An 18,981-nucleotide genomic window follows, 5' to 3' on the forward strand; every position below is an offset into this window, starting at 1 on the left:
ACAGCAACCACAGCCGCAAAAGCAACACCCACCGTCCAAAGACAACCAAAAAAACGAACGACACCAACACACAACCCCAAAAACACACCAAACCAGAAACCGAGAAAAAAAGGCAGACAGAAAACACAAGCAAGCACGGTAGATAAGACAACGAAACGCACAAATACAAGCACAGACCCAAGACAACCCAAACACCAGCACGCTCCAAGCAGCAAGCCCAAGAGCAGAAAAACACAAAAACCCGGCAAAGAAGAACAAAACCCAAGAAACACAAACACAATCAACGCACCAAACTAGCACACCAAGCAAGAAGGAAGGGCCCAAAACAGGACAACAAAGAAAACAACAAGACACAACAGCCGCACCCAACACACGGGAGGTCAAGGAGAAAAGCAACCCGAAACCGGAACCACACCCGCACAACCCAGGCCGAGCCCAACAGAAAAACAAGGTAAGGCCCAAAAAGAGACACCCGAACCCGGAAACAACAAGAAGGGAAAAAGGACGAAGGAACCAAAGAAAGAAACCAGACGCAAACCGCCACAACACAAGAAACACGAGCAAGAACAGAGACAAAACCCGAATCAGGAAAACCAAGCGAAACACATAGCACATGAAACGGCAAAGCAAATCCCACGAAGAGAACAAAAACAGAAACAGAACTAAGACAACAGGCAGAAAAGAGGGCCCAAGACCACATAGAACCAAGGACCGAAAGCAAAGCCACACAACAGAACAACGAAAAACAAAAGGGAAACAACACAGCAAACCCAAAAGCAACCCAAAGCCAAAAAGAACAAGGAGAGAAACGGAACGCCGCAAAAGAAAACACCAAAAGCAAAGCGCGGCCGAAAAACGCAACGGCAAAAAAAAAAAAAAAACACAACAACAGCAAAAACACCAAGAGCACACACAACGGAACAAAAAAAAGAAAACATCGCAAAGCACCACACATGCCGAAGATCCACAGAACACAACACCAGCACAACCAGAACAAAAAGAAAGGCAGAAAAAAAAAAAAGCAGGAAGAGACAAAGGAGACAAACAGCAACCACCGACCAAGCCTCACCCCCACCCAAACACAAAATCACAAACAGACTAAACAGCCAGCCAACCAAGCAAACGAGAACACCACCCAACAGAGCAACAAAAAAAATCCACACACGGAAACAACCACAAAGAAACCCAACGACCAAAACAAGCAACCACCCACCCAGCCGCACCACACACAAAAAGCCACACACAAGAAGATACCAACACACAAGAAACACAAGCACCACACGCCAAACACGCAACCAAAAAAAACAAGGAAACCACCCGAGCCCAAACCACGCAAAGCAAAAAGACACCCCAAAAGCATACGAAACCATCAGCAAAAAACCAACCAACAAACAAACCAACGGCACACAAAAAGGAGAAAGGCAGCCAAGCCACCGAACCGAAAACCCAACAGAAAAAACAAAGAAAAAAAACCAGCAAACCAACAAAAAACCAGAAACCAGCCAAAACCTCGAACGCAAATAAACACAACAAGCAATGCCACAACAAGCCAAAACAACACAAACCGACAACAAAAAAAGCAACGAAAAAACACCAGAATGACAACAAGGCCAGCGACCCCGAAACCCGCCCAGCGACAAGCCGCGGCCCACCCATCAGCCACCCCGAAACCGCGCCACACACCCCCACCCCCCCAAACCACCGAACCAGACACGACACACCCCCACACCCACGAAAAAACCCACATGCAGCAGCCCCCGACACCCGAACCACCAAACAACCCCAAAACAACCGACCCACCCCACCGACATCCCCACGACGAGCAAGCGAAAGAACAGCACCACAACAAGAAACACCGGGGCACCACCAAACAAGAAGGCCAGAAACACAAAACAGCATCACCGACCACCAACGGAAGCCACAGAGAACGCACACACACCACTACCCCGCCCCCCAGACACGACCCCCAACAACCCCCCCCACACCAGAAGACAAGGCACCCGAACGGCCACCCAAAACCCACCACCCCACAGCACCGCCCACCGCGCATCACACCAGCGCACCGTCCGACCAAACCACCCACCCGACCCACCAACACCAACAAAAAAAAAACACAAACACCAAACACAGAGAGCAAACAAGGAAAACAAAAGATACATAAAAAACACAAACCACACCAGAAACGAGCAGAAAAAACCACAACCGAGAAGAACACTATAAAAAACCAGAAAGACAACAAGATAACACCAAACAAAACAACAGAACAACCACGAACAAGAACCGGCACAGAACAACAAACAAACAGCAAAGAAAACCCGAACAACCACGACTCCAGAAGACAACACAACAGCCCCACCGAAAAAACAGCCAACAAACAAACAAAAAAGCCACACGCAACCACGCAACAAAAAATAAAAACAGAAACAACATGAACCACAACAATGACACAGCAAGCAAGAAACCAACAAAAAAGCCAACAGCAAACCACGACGGCGCAAGCACCCACAGCAAACCACCACAGACAAAACAACACCACCCCCAACCAAGAGACCATCACCACAAAACCCAAGAAACGCAAAAACACGAAAAACCGAGGCAGAAAAACAAAGAGAATCACCAGAACGCACACGAAACAACAAAGCGGAACGCAGAGCAGACAGCGAAGAACAAGAACAACGAAAAAGAAAAAACCCAAACACCACACACCGAGAACAAAACACCCAACCAAAAAGACACCAAGGACAAAAAAACACACAAAAACAGCGCAGAAACGAAAAAAACAAATCCAGACAGACGCCGCCAACAACCCCCACACAGCACAACAAGAGCCACCCATCACACAATAAGGCGACAAAGAACGTAAAAAACCACAAGCCATAGGGAAAACCAACAAAACAGGAAAAAACCAAAAAACACAAAAGCACAACGCAAACAAACCAACAACAACAAGACCAAAGCACCAACAAGGAACCAAACCCCGACCACTCCAAGCACGAACAGGCAGCACCAAGACAAAGCGCGCCCCGCCGGACACAGATGACAGCGGGGGACCCATCGCCAAAACACCCAAGCCGAAAAAAAACAGAGGGAACAACTAAAAAGAAAAAACCAGCCAAAAAAAAACGCAAGACCAGACAGAGCCACCACCCACACACGCCCGAAACAAAAACCAAAACATCCAACACCACAACAAACAAAGACCGCACAACGCAAAAAGAGCAGAAAAGCCCACAAACACACGCACCCCCAGCACACCAGAAAAGCAAGGGACCAGAAACACGCACAAAACAGCCGCGGAAGAGCCATGGAAACCTCACAGCAGGCAGAAACCCCACCAGCCCAACCACTCACGCAGAAAAAAAAGGACAACACACCAAACATCCCGCACAAATCAGCGCAACACCGCCAACAACAGCACCACCAACACTAAAAAACGAGACAACAGCCACACAAGACAAAACCAACGATCACAGAGCACAAGGAGCAAAAAACAGCAGCCCACAGACAACACACACACAAAACAAGCACAAACACCGGAGCAAAAACACCAAACCACCAGAACCGCAAAAACAACACCACAGCACAAACGGCAGCAACCACAAACCAGCAAGACCACGCAACAACGAGCCAGAACAAAACGCACAGAAAGCACCCATGACCCACGACAAACAACACGCAGCCCACACAACCAAAAAAAAACACCACCGACCCACACACAAGACGCAACAAAGCCGCCCCCAGCAAACGACAAAAGAACCCGAAGCCGCACAAAAAAAACAAAAAAACAACCACCAAAGAACAGGCAGACCACACAACCACACACAAGCCACCCAACAGATCAAAAACCTGGCAGCCAAAAAACCCAAACAACAGCACCACCAAACAAACAGACAACCCACCAAAACCAACAAAAGCCAGAGAAAAGAACGCCCCAAACAGAACCTAAAAACCGACCGCAGAAACCACAACCAACAACACAACTAACCAAATACACCCTCCACCTGCAGGCAACGGAAACAGGAACGACAAAAAACCCACCACCCCAGAAAGCCAACCAGACGCCGGAAGCCCGAGCCCAACAAAACACAACAGAGAACACCACGCCAGACACGACACCCGCCCACAGAACAAACCGGAAAAACACAACAGGAAGCAACGCAACAAACCAACCCAGACACCCAAACTCCACTGACAGCAACCCCACAAGCAAACACAGCAAACCACCAGACCCAGCCCCTCGCCCAACCGAGACAGACGACAGTGCACGCAACAAAACACGAGCAAAGGAAAACACCCCACGCGATACACCGAACCCGCCCCGCCGAAGACCGCAAACCCACACCCAACAACTAGCACACACTGCAACACGCCAGCACCCCAACACAAAAACCAAGAACCCCAACACCACCGACGGCCCACCGAATCAACCGCCACACCGACCCAAAACAACAGCGAAGAACGCGACCGGAGCGCGACAGACAAGCGAAAACACCAGAGGGCCCCCAAACCCACGCCCAGCAGCACAATCCGAATCCAGGGAACGACCGACAGCACGAACGCCAGCACGAAACCTACGGAAAGAGCCGCAACCAAAACCCGAACAACCACGTCGACAAAACATCCACACCACCGCCACGCAGAATCAACCCCGGAGCAGCACAAACAAAAAAGCAACCAAAGTGACAAAACAAACAGAGCACCGAAAGCACAGGCCCCCCCACAGGAAAAAAAACAGCAAACAGCAAAGCCCCACCACCAGAACGCAACCACACGACCACCAAAACGAAAAAGACCGACAAAAGAAAAGGCGACACGGCAAACCCCAGGCAAGCAACCCGAAAGAAACACCCCACCGAACAAAAACACACACCAAAACCGCCCAACGCGGGCGACCAACAAACCCCCAACAAAACGCGCACACAACCGAACAGGCAAAAGCAACCGAGAACTCAAAGACCACCAACTCCAGACACCCAATCAGAAAGAACAACCACTGCCAACACCACAAGCACACCCCACCACCCCAGCGGAGCAAGAGCGCGACCACAACCAGGAAACAACGCAACAGAAAGAACCCAGCCGCCAGACAAACCCAAAACACAACACACACACACCGCAACAAACCACAAGGGAAACAACACCAGAAAACCAAACACAGCAACATCACAGAAACACAGCAGTAAAAAGACAAAGAGCAACAAAGAACCACACACCAAAAAACCGCAGACGAAGAACGAACAACGAACAAAACCGCAAAAAACCAAAAAACAGCAATCCCACAACAGACACAACCAAGCGAAACACAAAACCACCAACAACAAGGCAAACAAAACCCAAACCAGAAAACCAACAAACCAAAAACAACGAAGACACACCAACAAGAAAAGAGAAACCCACCACCACCAATCCAACACCAAAAAAGAGCCTAGACGCAGAAAAAGAACAAAACAATACACCCCCCAAGAACAACGCAAACAGGTCCCCAGAGTGGGGAAAATGAGATGCCGCCCGGACCACAATCACCAAAAAAACAAAAATAAAACAAAGACACTGCAAAAAAAAAAGAGACACCCCAAACACAAGCGACCAACACGAAAACAAACATCAGCAAGAAAAAAACGAGAGCACACCACAACCAAAGAACAGAAGAACGCAACACAACAAACCCATCCACCCCGCCAAAAACCCAAGAACCAACACGAAGGAAAAAGACCAGAATCAAACAAACGGTCGAAAAACGAACCCACACAGAGCAGACACCAACAAAGACAACTGCAACACGGCGGCGAGACACAGGACAGCAAAGACCCGCGAAAAAAAAGAAAAGACAAAAACAACAACACAAGAGAAGGAACGCACCAGACCCGCAACAACCAGCACACAAGCACCCCCCCACGCACACACGAACCCCAAACACGAAACGACCCCAGCCAGCAACACACAACAAACCACCCCAGCGCGAAAAACGAACCCCGCGGCACACACGAACAGATACAAGCCAATAAAGCCAGACGCGGCACAACCGCACGCAGAAAACAACACCCACAAAACACAAAGAAACACTCAGGAAAAAACAAAACGGCACAAAACACAGCAAGAAAGGAAAGACGAGAAAAAACAACAACCACACACCAAACAAAAAAAAATCCATAACAACGCACCCAAAAGGAACAGGAAAAACTGAAAAAAAGCACGACCCCCGACAAGAAGACAGGAAAAAAAGAAACAGAGAGCAAAACAAGAAAGAAAACCCACAAACCGACAACAGTAGAACCCAAGAAACAGCGAAAACAAAAAACAACAAAAACACATAACAAAAAAAAAGCCACACCCCCGGGGAAACAGAACGCCGGAGGACACAAAACGACTCAGACCCAACCAACGCACCACCCAGAACAACACACAAGCAGGCCACCAGAACAAGAACAGAACACACCCAACGCGAAAAACGAACACAACCCAGAACAAACAACCCAAAACACCAGAACAACAGCCCAGACAACAACCGTAACCACACGGAACCACAAAAAAAAGCCAACAACCCCACCCCCCCCAAGACAGACGGCCCCAACCCCAACAGCCCACCCGCGAAGCACGAAAGACCCAGCACCCCACGCCCCGCACACACCGAAACAACCCAAGCCAGCCGCACACAAAAGCACACAAGCCCAGACAAAGAAAGAACAACAGCAAGCCAAAAACCCCCGGCGAGCGCGAACCAGACCCCAACAGAGACACCAACCACACAAAACACACGCCACCGCCCCAGGCCCACTCCGCACAAACACCAACCACACAAAACCCGCAACCCAGCCAGCGCCCCCACCACGAAACACCAGAGCCACACACAGAACCACACGCACCACAGTGAAAGCGCCGCCAACCACGAAACACGAACCCCAAAAACACCAACCACCAAAAAAAAACAAGCAGACACCCAAAAAAACAGCACCACAAAACAAACACCCACGAAACGAACACCCACAGAAAACAAAGACAGCACCAAAAAACCCCAAGCATAAACCTAAAAAGCCCAACAAAAAACACAAAAGAAAATAACACAACACCAAAAAAGGCGAAGCACAGAACCCGCAACACGGGAGGCGTAACAAACAACAGAAAAAAGACGAAAATAGACAACAGAACACAAACACACAAACACCAGGGAAAAAAAGCAACAACCAAACGCAACACAAATCGCGAATAAACAACAAGAAGCAAAGGCCAACAAACGACAGACCCACAGCAACATAAAGACAACACGCAAAAAAACAACCCCAACAACAAAAAGACACAACACAACAAAAGCAAGCAAACGCCGAGCACAACAGACAAACAACGAAAGACCGAACAAGACAAATACAACACACAAAAGAAAACAAAAAAAAGAGAACAACCAAGCAAACAAACAACAAAAGGAAAAAGAAGAAACAGAAAAGAGAACGAACACACAGACAACACACCACCAGGCAACACCAAAACCCACCGACACCGACACCCCAAACGCCACAACAGCCGCGAAACGCAGCCAAAACAACACCTAAAACGACCAACAAACACGCCAAAAAAAAACGAGCAAAAACCACTAAGGGGCCCAAAACCGACAAGAGAACACGCAGCACCAAACACCAACAAAAACACAGCACAACGAAAACAACGACCAAGGAAAAACCGAAAGAAAACAGACAGAAAGACAACAAAAAAACCAACCCCCAAAGAAGACGAACAACAAGAAAACGCATACCAAAAAGAACGAGCCGGAGGACACAAAAAACGCAGAAACCAAACCAAGAAAACACGAACAAAAACCGACGGACAAACAACAGACACAGAAAACGCAAAAACAACACGGAACCAAAGACCAACGCACCAACAAACACACATCACAAACGAATACAGAAAAGCCGAAAAACAAGAAAAACCAACCACAACGAACAAACCGAACCAAAACACACAAAACACACGAAAAACAAGACACCCCCAAAAAAAAAACAAAACACAGAAACGCAGAGCCAAAAACCAGACCAAATCAACACGGCCACAACACGCCACGATCAACAGCATAAGAAAACCAAAATAGACCCCGGCAATAACCCACAAACGAAATACAACAAATAGCAACCAGAACAACAGCAAAAAGACCAACAAAAAACAGAGAAAAACAAACAAAACAAACAAAACAAACCAAAAAACGAAAAAACAAACACCAAACCCCCGTAAACACGCAAAACGGAACGCAAGGCACGAAAAGAAACAGAAAGAAAAACCGACGAGAAACAAAAAGCACAAAACCCCCCCCAAAGAAAAAAACAAAACAAGCCACAAGAAGGGACAGAACACCGGGAACAACAGAAAAAAAAACCCGCAACACCACGAAACCAGAAAACAAAAACAGAAACAAACGGAAAAAAACACAAAAAAGGCAAACAAGAAGACAAACAAAACACTAACCAAAAACAACAGAAACAAAACAAAACACAAAACAACCACGCAACCAACAGCAAAAACAAAAATGACCGCGAAAAGCAAAAGCAAGGACAAGACAACCAACAAGGCAAACAACAGGAAAGAGAACGAACTAACAACCAAACACAAAGCAAAACCACCAAACACCCCGCAACCAAAACCTAAAAACTAGCAAGCACAGAGCACACAGAAACAAGATGAGGCAGAATAAAAAAGACGGCGCAAACACAAAGTAACCAACTAACAAAAAAGCAGACAAAACAAGACAAAAAACAACACAAACAACAGAAAACAATAAAACGAACACAAAAGGGCAAAGCAAAAAAAAAAAGCCATCACACAGCCCAGCAAACAGAAACCAGAAGGCCCCCCCACGACCACACCAATCAACCCGCGCCCGCAGCCGACCACAACCCCACCGCCACACAAAAACAGAGAAGAAGACAAAGAACACCCTACACGGCGAGCAAGACCACGCAACAAAGCACAACACCAATAAGACGAACAAAGCGCACGAACAACACAAACTACGCCCAAAAACAAACACAGACATCCCGCCCACACAACCACAGCAACCGAACTCACCAGGAAAAAACAAAACCAAAGAACCACCGCACACAACCAGAACGAAAAAAAAAGAAAAAAAACCCCCCCCAACGGAGAAAAGCCGGCAACAGCAGCCAGAAAAAGAAGTAACAAACAAAGAAGACAAAAAACCACAGCACCCAAAAAAAGGAAAACCGAACAGACACGACAACACCACAAGGACCCACAGCCAGACACACCAAAGACAATAAGCAAACACAGCAAACGCAACCCCACCCACAAAACCCAACCCAATGCAACGCTCCACATCCCCACCAACACGCAAACAAAGACCGGACGGGACAAACGAGCAAGAAAACGACCAGACCACGAACAAATCAGGCAACAAAAAGACAGACCGAACACAAAAACGCAACAAAGACACCGCAAGGCACAGAAAAGAACAACCACACGCAAACAACACACCCAACGCCAAGGACAACCAGAAAAACAACAGCACGACACACACAAACCCCAAAACCAACCTCAAAGCACGAAACCAAAAACGCAGCCAAAAAACAGAAAGAGCAAAAAGCAGAAAACGAGAACCCAAAGCAGAACACAACCGCCAACGACACCCAGGAGCAACCACACCCGCCAACACACGAACCAGGAGCAAAAAGAAATCAGGAAAACCCGGGCAAAGACAAAGAAACATAGAACAAGCCCAAACACAAACACACAACGACCCAAACGACACACCAAAACAAAGGAGCAGAACCGCAAAACAGACAACGATCAAAGACAAACAACAAACACCAACGCCGCCACGAGCCAAATCAGCAAAGCCAAGAGAAGGCAAACAAGCCACCAAGACACAGAACACCACACTCAAAACCCGCAGCAGATCCCAAACAGAGTGAGAGAACGAGGGGAGCCCAACAAAAACACCCAAACCCAAAGCAGCAACAAAAAGAGTAAAGACACTAAAAGACCCAAAAGAAAACCAGAACCAAAGCCCACAACACAGAAAAGCGACGACAAAACACAGCAGCAGAACGCGAATCAACCGAACCCCCAAGCGACACCAGACACAAAGGAAACGCGAGACACGACCCACCGAAACAAAACAGAAACACAACAAGAGCAGCAAAAATCCCAAAAACCCAAAAACCCGAACCAAGGACGCGAACCAGGCGACACAAACCCAACGAAAAGACAGAAAGAAGAAACAAACACAGGCAAACCCAGAAAAACCCAGAAGCAAAAAAAACAAAGGAAAACCTAACCCGCAAAATGAAAAAGCAGCCAAAATCAAACCGCAAAACCAGACTTCGAAAAAAAAAAAAAAAAAGCACAAACACCAAAAGCATCCCCAAACAAAGCAGGCCCAAAAAAAGGGCCGTGCGCAAAGAAGGAAGACAGCCTCCGAAAGCACGCCGCACACAATCGCCAAAGAACAATAGACAACACCAAAACAGAAAAAAAAAAAGAAACGCGACGAAAAAAAAAAGAGCAAAGAAACGCTACAAAAGGACAAACATAGCCAACCACCCACCACACCGCACCCCACAGAACACAAACACACAAACAACGAAAACCAGCCACCAGCAAAGTAAAACCCACAAAAGACCAACATAAAAAAGCACGGACACGAAACAACACCAAGAAATGCACAACCCACAACCACCAAAAAACACCACCACACGAACCATGCCGCTGTACCACACAACAAAACACCACCCACACAAAACGGAGCGAAAACCAACCACACGAAACCACAACCCACACCGCAAACCAGCGGAACAACAAAACATGAGACCCACGTAGCCCCAAAGCCGAACAACCAACGAGCAAAGCACCCCTCAAAAAATCCCAACAAAGAGCTCAAGCGAAAACACCAAGCCCAGCACAAAACAACCACAACGAAAAAGGGAAAGCGCGCAGGCCACCAGCAACGAAGAACCCAACACGAAAAAAAGACAAAAAAAAAAGACCACAAACCAAACAAAAAAACCAATCAAACCAGCCAAAACGAGACCCAACCCAAAAAACCATTCAAAACAAAGCACAATCACCAAAAACCAAAAAAACAGACCAAAGATCAACAACAAACAAAAACCAAACTACCCCCAAGACAAACCACAGGCACAACCACACACAAAATCCACCAACGACAAGAAGCAAAAAAAACGAACCTCGCGGCGCCGAGAACCTCGAAACCAAATCCCCCCAAACGACACAAAAAACCCACCCAGACCCCACACAGCTCCGAACCCGGCCACACGACCGAGCCCCACCCCACAGACCACCCCATACCACACACGCAAGGACACCCCGACCTCACCCACGCGAAAGAAAACCCCGCACACCACCAGCCCCCCGGCACCCCCATCTGACCACCTAAACAGAAGCCCCATAAAACAACCACCAACCCGACCACCACCACACGCCCACAGACCATCAAACGACAGAAGGCACGCACGCAGAAAAATAGAAAAGCACACCATCCAGAACAGAACAAAACAACAACCAAACGAGCACCCACAAACAAAACAAAACACAAAACCAACTCACGCCCGCGAATCCACCGACCCCAACCAAACACCCCCCGCCCAGCGCAATGGCATCACCGCTGCAAGGACATGACCCAGCCCAAGAACCCCACCCACCCACAACCCCCCCACCCCAGACGCCCGCCACAGTCGGCACAACCACCCGCGCCTCTCACCCACCCAACCACCTACACAAAGCAAAATAAAACACCCAACTCAAGACATGAAAACAAAGAAACAAAATAAACCAATACCACACCAAACAATACCGAAACCAAAACACACACCAACAAAAAACAGGACCAGACACAACATAAAAACCAACAACCTAACAAAAAATCACAATCATTAAACCAAACCTCAAGACAAGAACCCCCAAGACAGATAAACAAAGCACAATAGGCTTAAAACTACCGAAATCGACCACCCCCGAAAAATGCAAACACAACACCCGACCGACAGGAGGAAACACCCCAACAACACCAGAATCCACCAGAAAACCTTTACTACCCGTAGTAACACCGAAACAACACCAAGCAGAATAAAGAAAACAAGAAACAAGACGAAACCACAACAAACAGAGAAAAAAAAACAGCAAAAAAATGTAAACCAAACCGAAAGTCCAGCGGAACGGCGCAATAAGCACGCAACAAAACACCACCGAAACACGAAAAACAACACCAGCAGCCCCACGACAAAACACACCACAAAATGCCCCATAGAGAACCAAAAAAAGAAAAACCACTGCAAAACAAACAACGACAAACACCAGACAGAACCAAACAACAGGACAAACAAAACGAACCAGCAACAAGCCAAAGGAGAAAACAAGAACAACAAAAAAGAACCAAACACCAACCACAGCGCCAAAAACAAACACCCCGAGCTCTCAAGACACAATAGCAACCCATTAATAAAATGACAACACAAACGCCCTCAACAAGACCAGTGAAAAAACGGCCAAACAAACCCCCCGCACCACACCACACCCTCACGAAAACACGGAAGACCCAGGCAGACAGTCAATAACCTACACATAATACTAAAACAACACAAACCCAAGCAAAATACAAACGCTCGAAACAAGCGGAAAAGACAAAACGAAAGCAACAATATGAAAGACCAAACCAAGAGCAAACTCCGAAGCATAACCAACATAACCAGAAGACACCACAAAACCAACCCCAGCCACCCAAACACACGCAGCAGAACAACCGACATAACCCGCCCCACCTCCGGGGGAAAACCAATAGCACAACAGACGCAAGCAGACCAGAAAACACCCGAAACCACGCAGGCAAAAAAGAACACCAGCAATAAACAGCAGACGAAAAAGAAACCAAAGCACAGCCCAAAAAACAACGGCCAAACCCAGACTAGCACCACCACCCCACCCACAGATCAAACAAAAAAACACCCAACGGGGAACACAACGACCTCACACAACAAAATTGCCCAACACCCAAAGACAAACGCATAAAACTCCCAACACACCCGCCCCTAATATCAGCAACAGAACAAACCAAAAAACAAAAAAACACACAAAACACCCAAAAGCAGCAAACCAAGCACACCGAACGAAATTGACCCGACCACCCACCAAATCCACATCCAGAAAAAGACAAAACAGCAACCAGCCCAATCCACCCAAACACCCAAGCAACGCCGAACCACCATCATCAACCCAATCACAAAGAAAAACTGCCAGCAACTTAGCAATCCACAGCGACAAAAACAAATCAACACAAGCAGCAATACACAAACGACAGCCCGCACAGCAACAAACAGCACACCAAAACGAACACAACAACCACAAAAACCAGAGCCCAAACAAACGCTAAACAACACAAAACAACTCATCGCCAACCACAAACACAAACCCACCAAACCACCAATATAACTCATAAAAACCACCAAAACCACCCAGCCCCACAAAACAATCACCCACACAGCAGCAGACAAAAAAAACGTAACACCACCCACACCAAAGCAACACCCCCCCCCAGCTAAACCACCAAAATACCTCCTCAACCCGCAAACAAAACACCAAACAGAACCACGCACGGCACATACAAGCACCGCCACGACAGACGTAGCACAACGAAAGGCCATCATCCCAAGAAAACAACACCGCACTGCCACGCGCATCAAGACATACGACGCACCCCACAGTACCACAAAGAAACAAACCCAACCAGAAAACCAATACACTCACACCACAACACAAACTAAGCCCGCGCAAACTAAAACACTAATCCAGCGTAAGAGAAACCCCGACCCCAGACGAACCACAAAACAGACAAACCGTCAGACAGACACAAACCACGACACCACCGACCGCGCGAGACAACGGAAAAAGACCGACACAAAAAAACCAGCCAGCGGCCCAAGACGAAGCCGACCAGCCACACCGCAACCAAAACACGAACACAAGCACCACCCAGCACACTTGCACCCCGGGCCCCACACGACGGCAAACCAAAACACCGCAACACACAAACACCCCCAACCACCAAGAAGACCAGCAGCCCCACCAACCAAAAACCAGGCCACAACCCGCCAAAACCAAAGAACAACAACCCAGTCACCAAAATACCAAAACCACACGATAACCCACACACAAACAACAAACCACACGAAAAAAAAACGAAACACACTGGCACAAACAACACCAAGAGAACAAGAAACACTAAAAAAACGACATACACCACAAACCAACAAAACCAAGAAAAGAGAAAAGAACCAACGCAAAAAAAACCCAACAACAACACAAATCTGCGGTATGTCCCTGTAGCAGATTTTGTCAATCACATAGTTGACACTACATTACTACTATGTTTTCCAACAGCTGGAACTATAGATGGTTGCCATCAACCAAATGGCACCATATCCATACATAGTGCACTACTTTTGACCAGACCTATGGCACCGGTCAAAAGTAGTGCACATATATGAGAGATCATTCGGGACGCAGACAATGTTCTCCTTTAGACACTCCTCTCTCTCTGATTCACTGACCTGTACTTAAATATAATCATGTGTTTACATTCCTTGTATTCCTGCCAGCTGTTTAGTGAGCTTAGCAGGCCATCCCTCTTTCACAACATCTCATTATCTCCTCTCTCTCTCTTGTTTAATCTGTCTGTCTGTCTGTCTTGTCTATGTCTATGTCTCTGGATAGAAGTTTTGCTATGGGCAGACGTTTTGATATGAACAACGTTAAATTTTGATATGACAGACGTTTTGAATGGACAGACGTTTGATATGGACAGTAGGGAAACATTGAAATCTGCCTTCCTCAACAATACTGTAGCGAGAGATGAAGACAGACTTACGGTCATATTTTCTTGGCAGTTTGAGATGTTTGATTCTGGTGGTGTGAAGCCATATAGAGTTTCTTTGTATCAGGCAGAGGATGGGTCGTAACATTGTCCCACCTATTCCCCATATACAGATGTAGGATCTTAATTTGAGCCAATTTGCTAAGCTGAAAATGATCCTGCAGCAACAGGAAATTTGATTTATTATGTGGATTATAATTAATGACATTTTATGGGTTAACACATTTTTTATTAGGGCAAATCAAGACTGAAATGTTAAGGTTAGATAAACAAACATTGGAACGCCTTTTTAAATTAAGCATAATTTAAAACATTTAGAATATTCTCAGCAGCAAAAGAGTGATCAAGTTAAGATCCTACATCTGTAGTGCGTACTTTCGACCAGACCCTACGGGTGTCACGATCGTCTATAGTAGAGAGTGAGGACCAACATGCAGCGCGTGGAAAGTAAGTCATCTTCCTTTTATTTGAAGAGAACGAACACCAAACGAAACCACTTTACAAAATAACAAAACAGACGAACGTGAAGCTAAACATGAACTAGTGCCTACAAGCAACATAGAACAAATCGACATAGACAATACCCCACAAACAGCTAAAGCCTATGGTTACCTTAAATATGGCCCAATCAGAGACAACAATAACCAGCTGTCTCTAATTGAGAACCCATTCAGGCAACCATAGACTTCCCTAGACAACTACACACAACCATAGACACAGCTAGATACCTATACTAAACATAAACCCAACTACTCAATAAAACCCTAAACCTTACAACCACCCTAGACACTACAAAAACACATACACTCCCCATGTCACACCCTGACCTAACTAAAATAATAAATAAAACAAAAGAATACTAAGGCCAGGCGCGTGACAACGGGCCACTTATAGGGACTTGTGTGCCATTTGGACACACCCTGAGGGGAGATAGAGCGAGAAAACACACACAGTGAGAGCAACTTCGTCCTAAAGGAATCAAAGTTAAAAGAATGATAAAAGTCAGGTCCTGCCTCCCTCCTGCTGGTTGGCTCTGCACAGGAATCCCACTCTTCCTCTGTCTGTGTCTGTGTCTGTGTGTCCATGTGCATGCATGCATGTGCCTCCAGTGTTGTTCTGGTTGCTAAGACAAAAGTCAGTCTGTCCACTTCCTGTTGTTGTAACCATGACTCCTGACCCACTTCTGTCTGTGGCAGGGCTCTTATGTCATCAAACGGGACAATGGCAGTAAACTCGTCGCTGCTTAACAGTCTGGCTCTATCTCAATCAGTCTTTCCGCGATTCCTACATCGTATCTCCTCTTTCTTAACCAATATGTGAATATGTTTGGTCTTCCTGAAAATAGTCAAACTAACTTTTCACTCACTCTGTGCTCTGATTAGTTTCACGCTCACGTCAGCCCCAAGCCATGCATGTATCTGGAGTCTCTCCGTAGTGGAGAGAGGAGAGGCTATATATACCCTTTCAATCTTTCTGCAATGTATTCTCCCAAAAGACATCCTGATGATGTTTAAAGGAAATTATGTATAACCCAAGATAATAATTTTCCTCATAACTTTTATTTGGATATAAACTTTCATATACTGTACTGTATACATCCCAAGCCCGCTCTCAGTCGTTATACTAGGATGTGTCCCAAAGGGTACCTATTCCCCATAGTGCCCTACTTTTAACCAGGCCCATAGGAATAGGGTGCCATTCGGTTTGCAAGCCTAAGCCTATAGTAACAGAAAGAGTGGAGAGGGCAGGAGTTAACACAGGGGAATAAACAGTAGGTAGAGGTGTCAGTACCTCCTCTTATCTTATGTAATCAGCTGATGAAAGGAACACAAGCTTTCTCTCTATGTGTTGTTATAAACGAGACTTTATACACAATATCTAATTCTCGCCTTTTTTCACTCTGGCTGTCTGTCTCTTCTGTCTGTCTCTCCTCTGCTCTCTCTCTCTCTCTCCGTCTCTCTCTCTCTCTCTCTTCGTTCTCTCGTTCTCTTCTCTCTCTCTCTCTCTCTCTCGTTTCCTTCTTCTCTTCTCTTCTCTCCTCTTCTTTCTCCTCCTCTCTCTCTCTCTCTCTCTCTCTCTCTCTCTCTGGTTCACACCTCAGACAGACCACACATTCCTCTGTTGCTTGTGTTTTCTCAAAGGAGAGGAATTTGATATTGTTTGTGTTTTTTTAAGTAGAATGTGTTCTCAATAACCTACCATTTAATAATAGGCTAATATGAAGTTATCAACAGGGATCTTGTTACAGTATTCTACATTCATAGGCAAACAATATATCCTTTCACTAATAGGACACTTAACATAGGAATAGCACTTTTTAGACCACAGTGAAGCTGAAGTCTCATGTAACAGATTAGACTACATCCTTTAGACCACGTATATGGAGAGTTCATGCAGGCCCAGCACTAACTGACAGCCAAATATACTGATATATTGTCAAATATGGTATTTATGATTGGCTTTTCAAGTCCACATCATTGATCTCTGATGGAAGACTAGACAACATCAGATGTTTTTCTGGACTTGGCCGTGGCAGTTAATGTATAGGCTTAGCATACCAGAGAAAAGCAAGGTTGAAGGTCAGGGGTCAGGTGATAAAAGCAACCTGATGTCCTGTCAGTAGGAGCAGTCACTGATAGCACCCTTTAAATTGATGTTGATTTACTGTAGAGCAACTTTTATTTGGGATGAACTATCTCTTTAATGCCTTGATGTCTTAATGTATAACCTCTTGACTTCTGTCACACAACATATTGAAGATTAAATTGGCAACACGCTTACTACATGCTTACTACAATGCTTAATACACGCCGTACTACAACGTCTACTACATGCTTACTATATGCTTACTACATAGGTTACTACACACGTACTACATGCTTACTACACGGTTAACTACAAACACCTTACAACAGCTGACCTACACACCTGCTGCATAACACGACACACACTGCAGTTACTACATGCTTACTACACCATTACTACACACTTACTACATGCACTTCACACTAACATGCTTACTACACGCTTACTACCCGCTTACACATGCTTACTACATGCTTACTACAACGCTTGCTACATAGCTTACTACATGCTTACTACACGCTTGCTACATGCTTACTACATGCTTACCTACAACGCTTGCTACAATGCTCTACTCTACACGCTTACTCACATGAAACTACTACAATGCTTACTACACGCTTGCTACATGCTTACTACATGCTTACTACACATTTACTACACACTTACTCTCTAAAAATAAAACCAGTCAGATGACTGCAGAAATCAGACCTTCAGAGAGATGAGCAGTGGTTTATCTCTCTGCTCTCCTCACAGTGACTCCTAACCACATCTGAATGAATGGCAGTGATCTCTCTCTCAGACAGAAAGACAGACAGKCAGTGAAGCAGCCCTGGTACTGTGGTGGGTGTCAGGGAGCAGTGACTGACACTGAAGGCTTTGTATTGGGGGTGAATGGGCACCATTGGAGAAGGCCCTAGCTGTGACACACACACGTACACACACACACACACGTACACACACACGTACACACACACACATCTACAGATGGGAATGTTTTGTGGTGATTAAGGCTCCTATTGTGTGTCTGTAGGATATCCAGACAGAGAGGTCAGGAGGCAACCTATATTGATTGCGTCCCAAATGGAACCCTATACCCTACATAATGCACTACTTTTGACCAGAACCCTATGGGCCCATTTCGGACGTGGCCCAAATGGCCCATAGGTTCACTCAGTAGGGTGCTTTCTGCTACTCAGTGGAACAACAGAGTATTGATGTGTGTGTGTGTGTATGTGTGTGTGTCTGTGAGTCAGGGTTTTAATATAGATTTAGGATTCATATGCAATGTATTCTTCCTCTGTTTCCTAGCTGTGCCCCGCAACAAGTATAGTGGAGTGCATAAGAAGTAGTTTGAATTCAAAACAGATTGCCATCAAGCAACGTATAACCGCCCTCTTCTCTCTCTCTCTCTCTCTCTCTCTCTCTCTCTCTCTCTCTCTCTCTCTCTCTCTCTCTCTCTCTCTCTCTCTCTCTCTCTCTCTCTCTCTCTCTCTCGTCTCTCTCTCTCC

The 18,981-nt window shown here is 46.1% G+C and overlaps 2 protein-coding genes across 2 annotated transcripts in view; both read left to right on the top strand.

Annotated features, from left to right (window-relative positions):
- The window catches only part of LOC111951739 (zinc finger CCHC domain-containing protein 24-like), a 67,909-nt gene that overhangs the window by 40,218 nt on the left and 8,710 nt on the right, over positions 1–18,981 (top strand). The window lies entirely within an intron of this gene.
- LOC139022961 (proteoglycan 4-like) lies at positions 1,599–10,279 on the top strand. Its single transcript, XM_070434812.1, has 3 exons — positions 1,599–2,057; positions 4,196–4,679; positions 9,039–10,279. The coding sequence occupies exons 1-3, from the start codon at positions 1,599–1,601 to the stop codon at positions 10,277–10,279; spliced, it is 2,184 nt and encodes a 727-aa protein (XP_070290913.1).

Source organism: Salvelinus sp. IW2-2015, linkage group LG25 (genome assembly GCF_002910315.2).
Source record: "Salvelinus sp. IW2-2015 linkage group LG25, ASM291031v2, whole genome shotgun sequence".
Taxonomy (NCBI): domain Eukaryota; kingdom Metazoa; phylum Chordata; class Actinopteri; order Salmoniformes; family Salmonidae; genus Salvelinus; species Salvelinus sp. IW2-2015.

Coding starts and splice junctions, on each gene's coding strand:
- LOC139022961 (XM_070434812.1), top strand. CDS start 1,599: ATGACAACAAGGCCAGCGACCCCGAAACCCGCCCAGCGACAAGCCGCG. Junction 2,058..4,195: donor GCCCACCGCGCATCACACCA/GCGCACCGTCCG, acceptor CTCCACTGACAG/CAACCCCACAAGCAAACACA. Junction 4,680..9,038: donor CAAACAAAAAAGCAACCAAA/GTGACAAAACAA, acceptor ACACAACCACAG/CAACCGAACTCACCAGGAAA.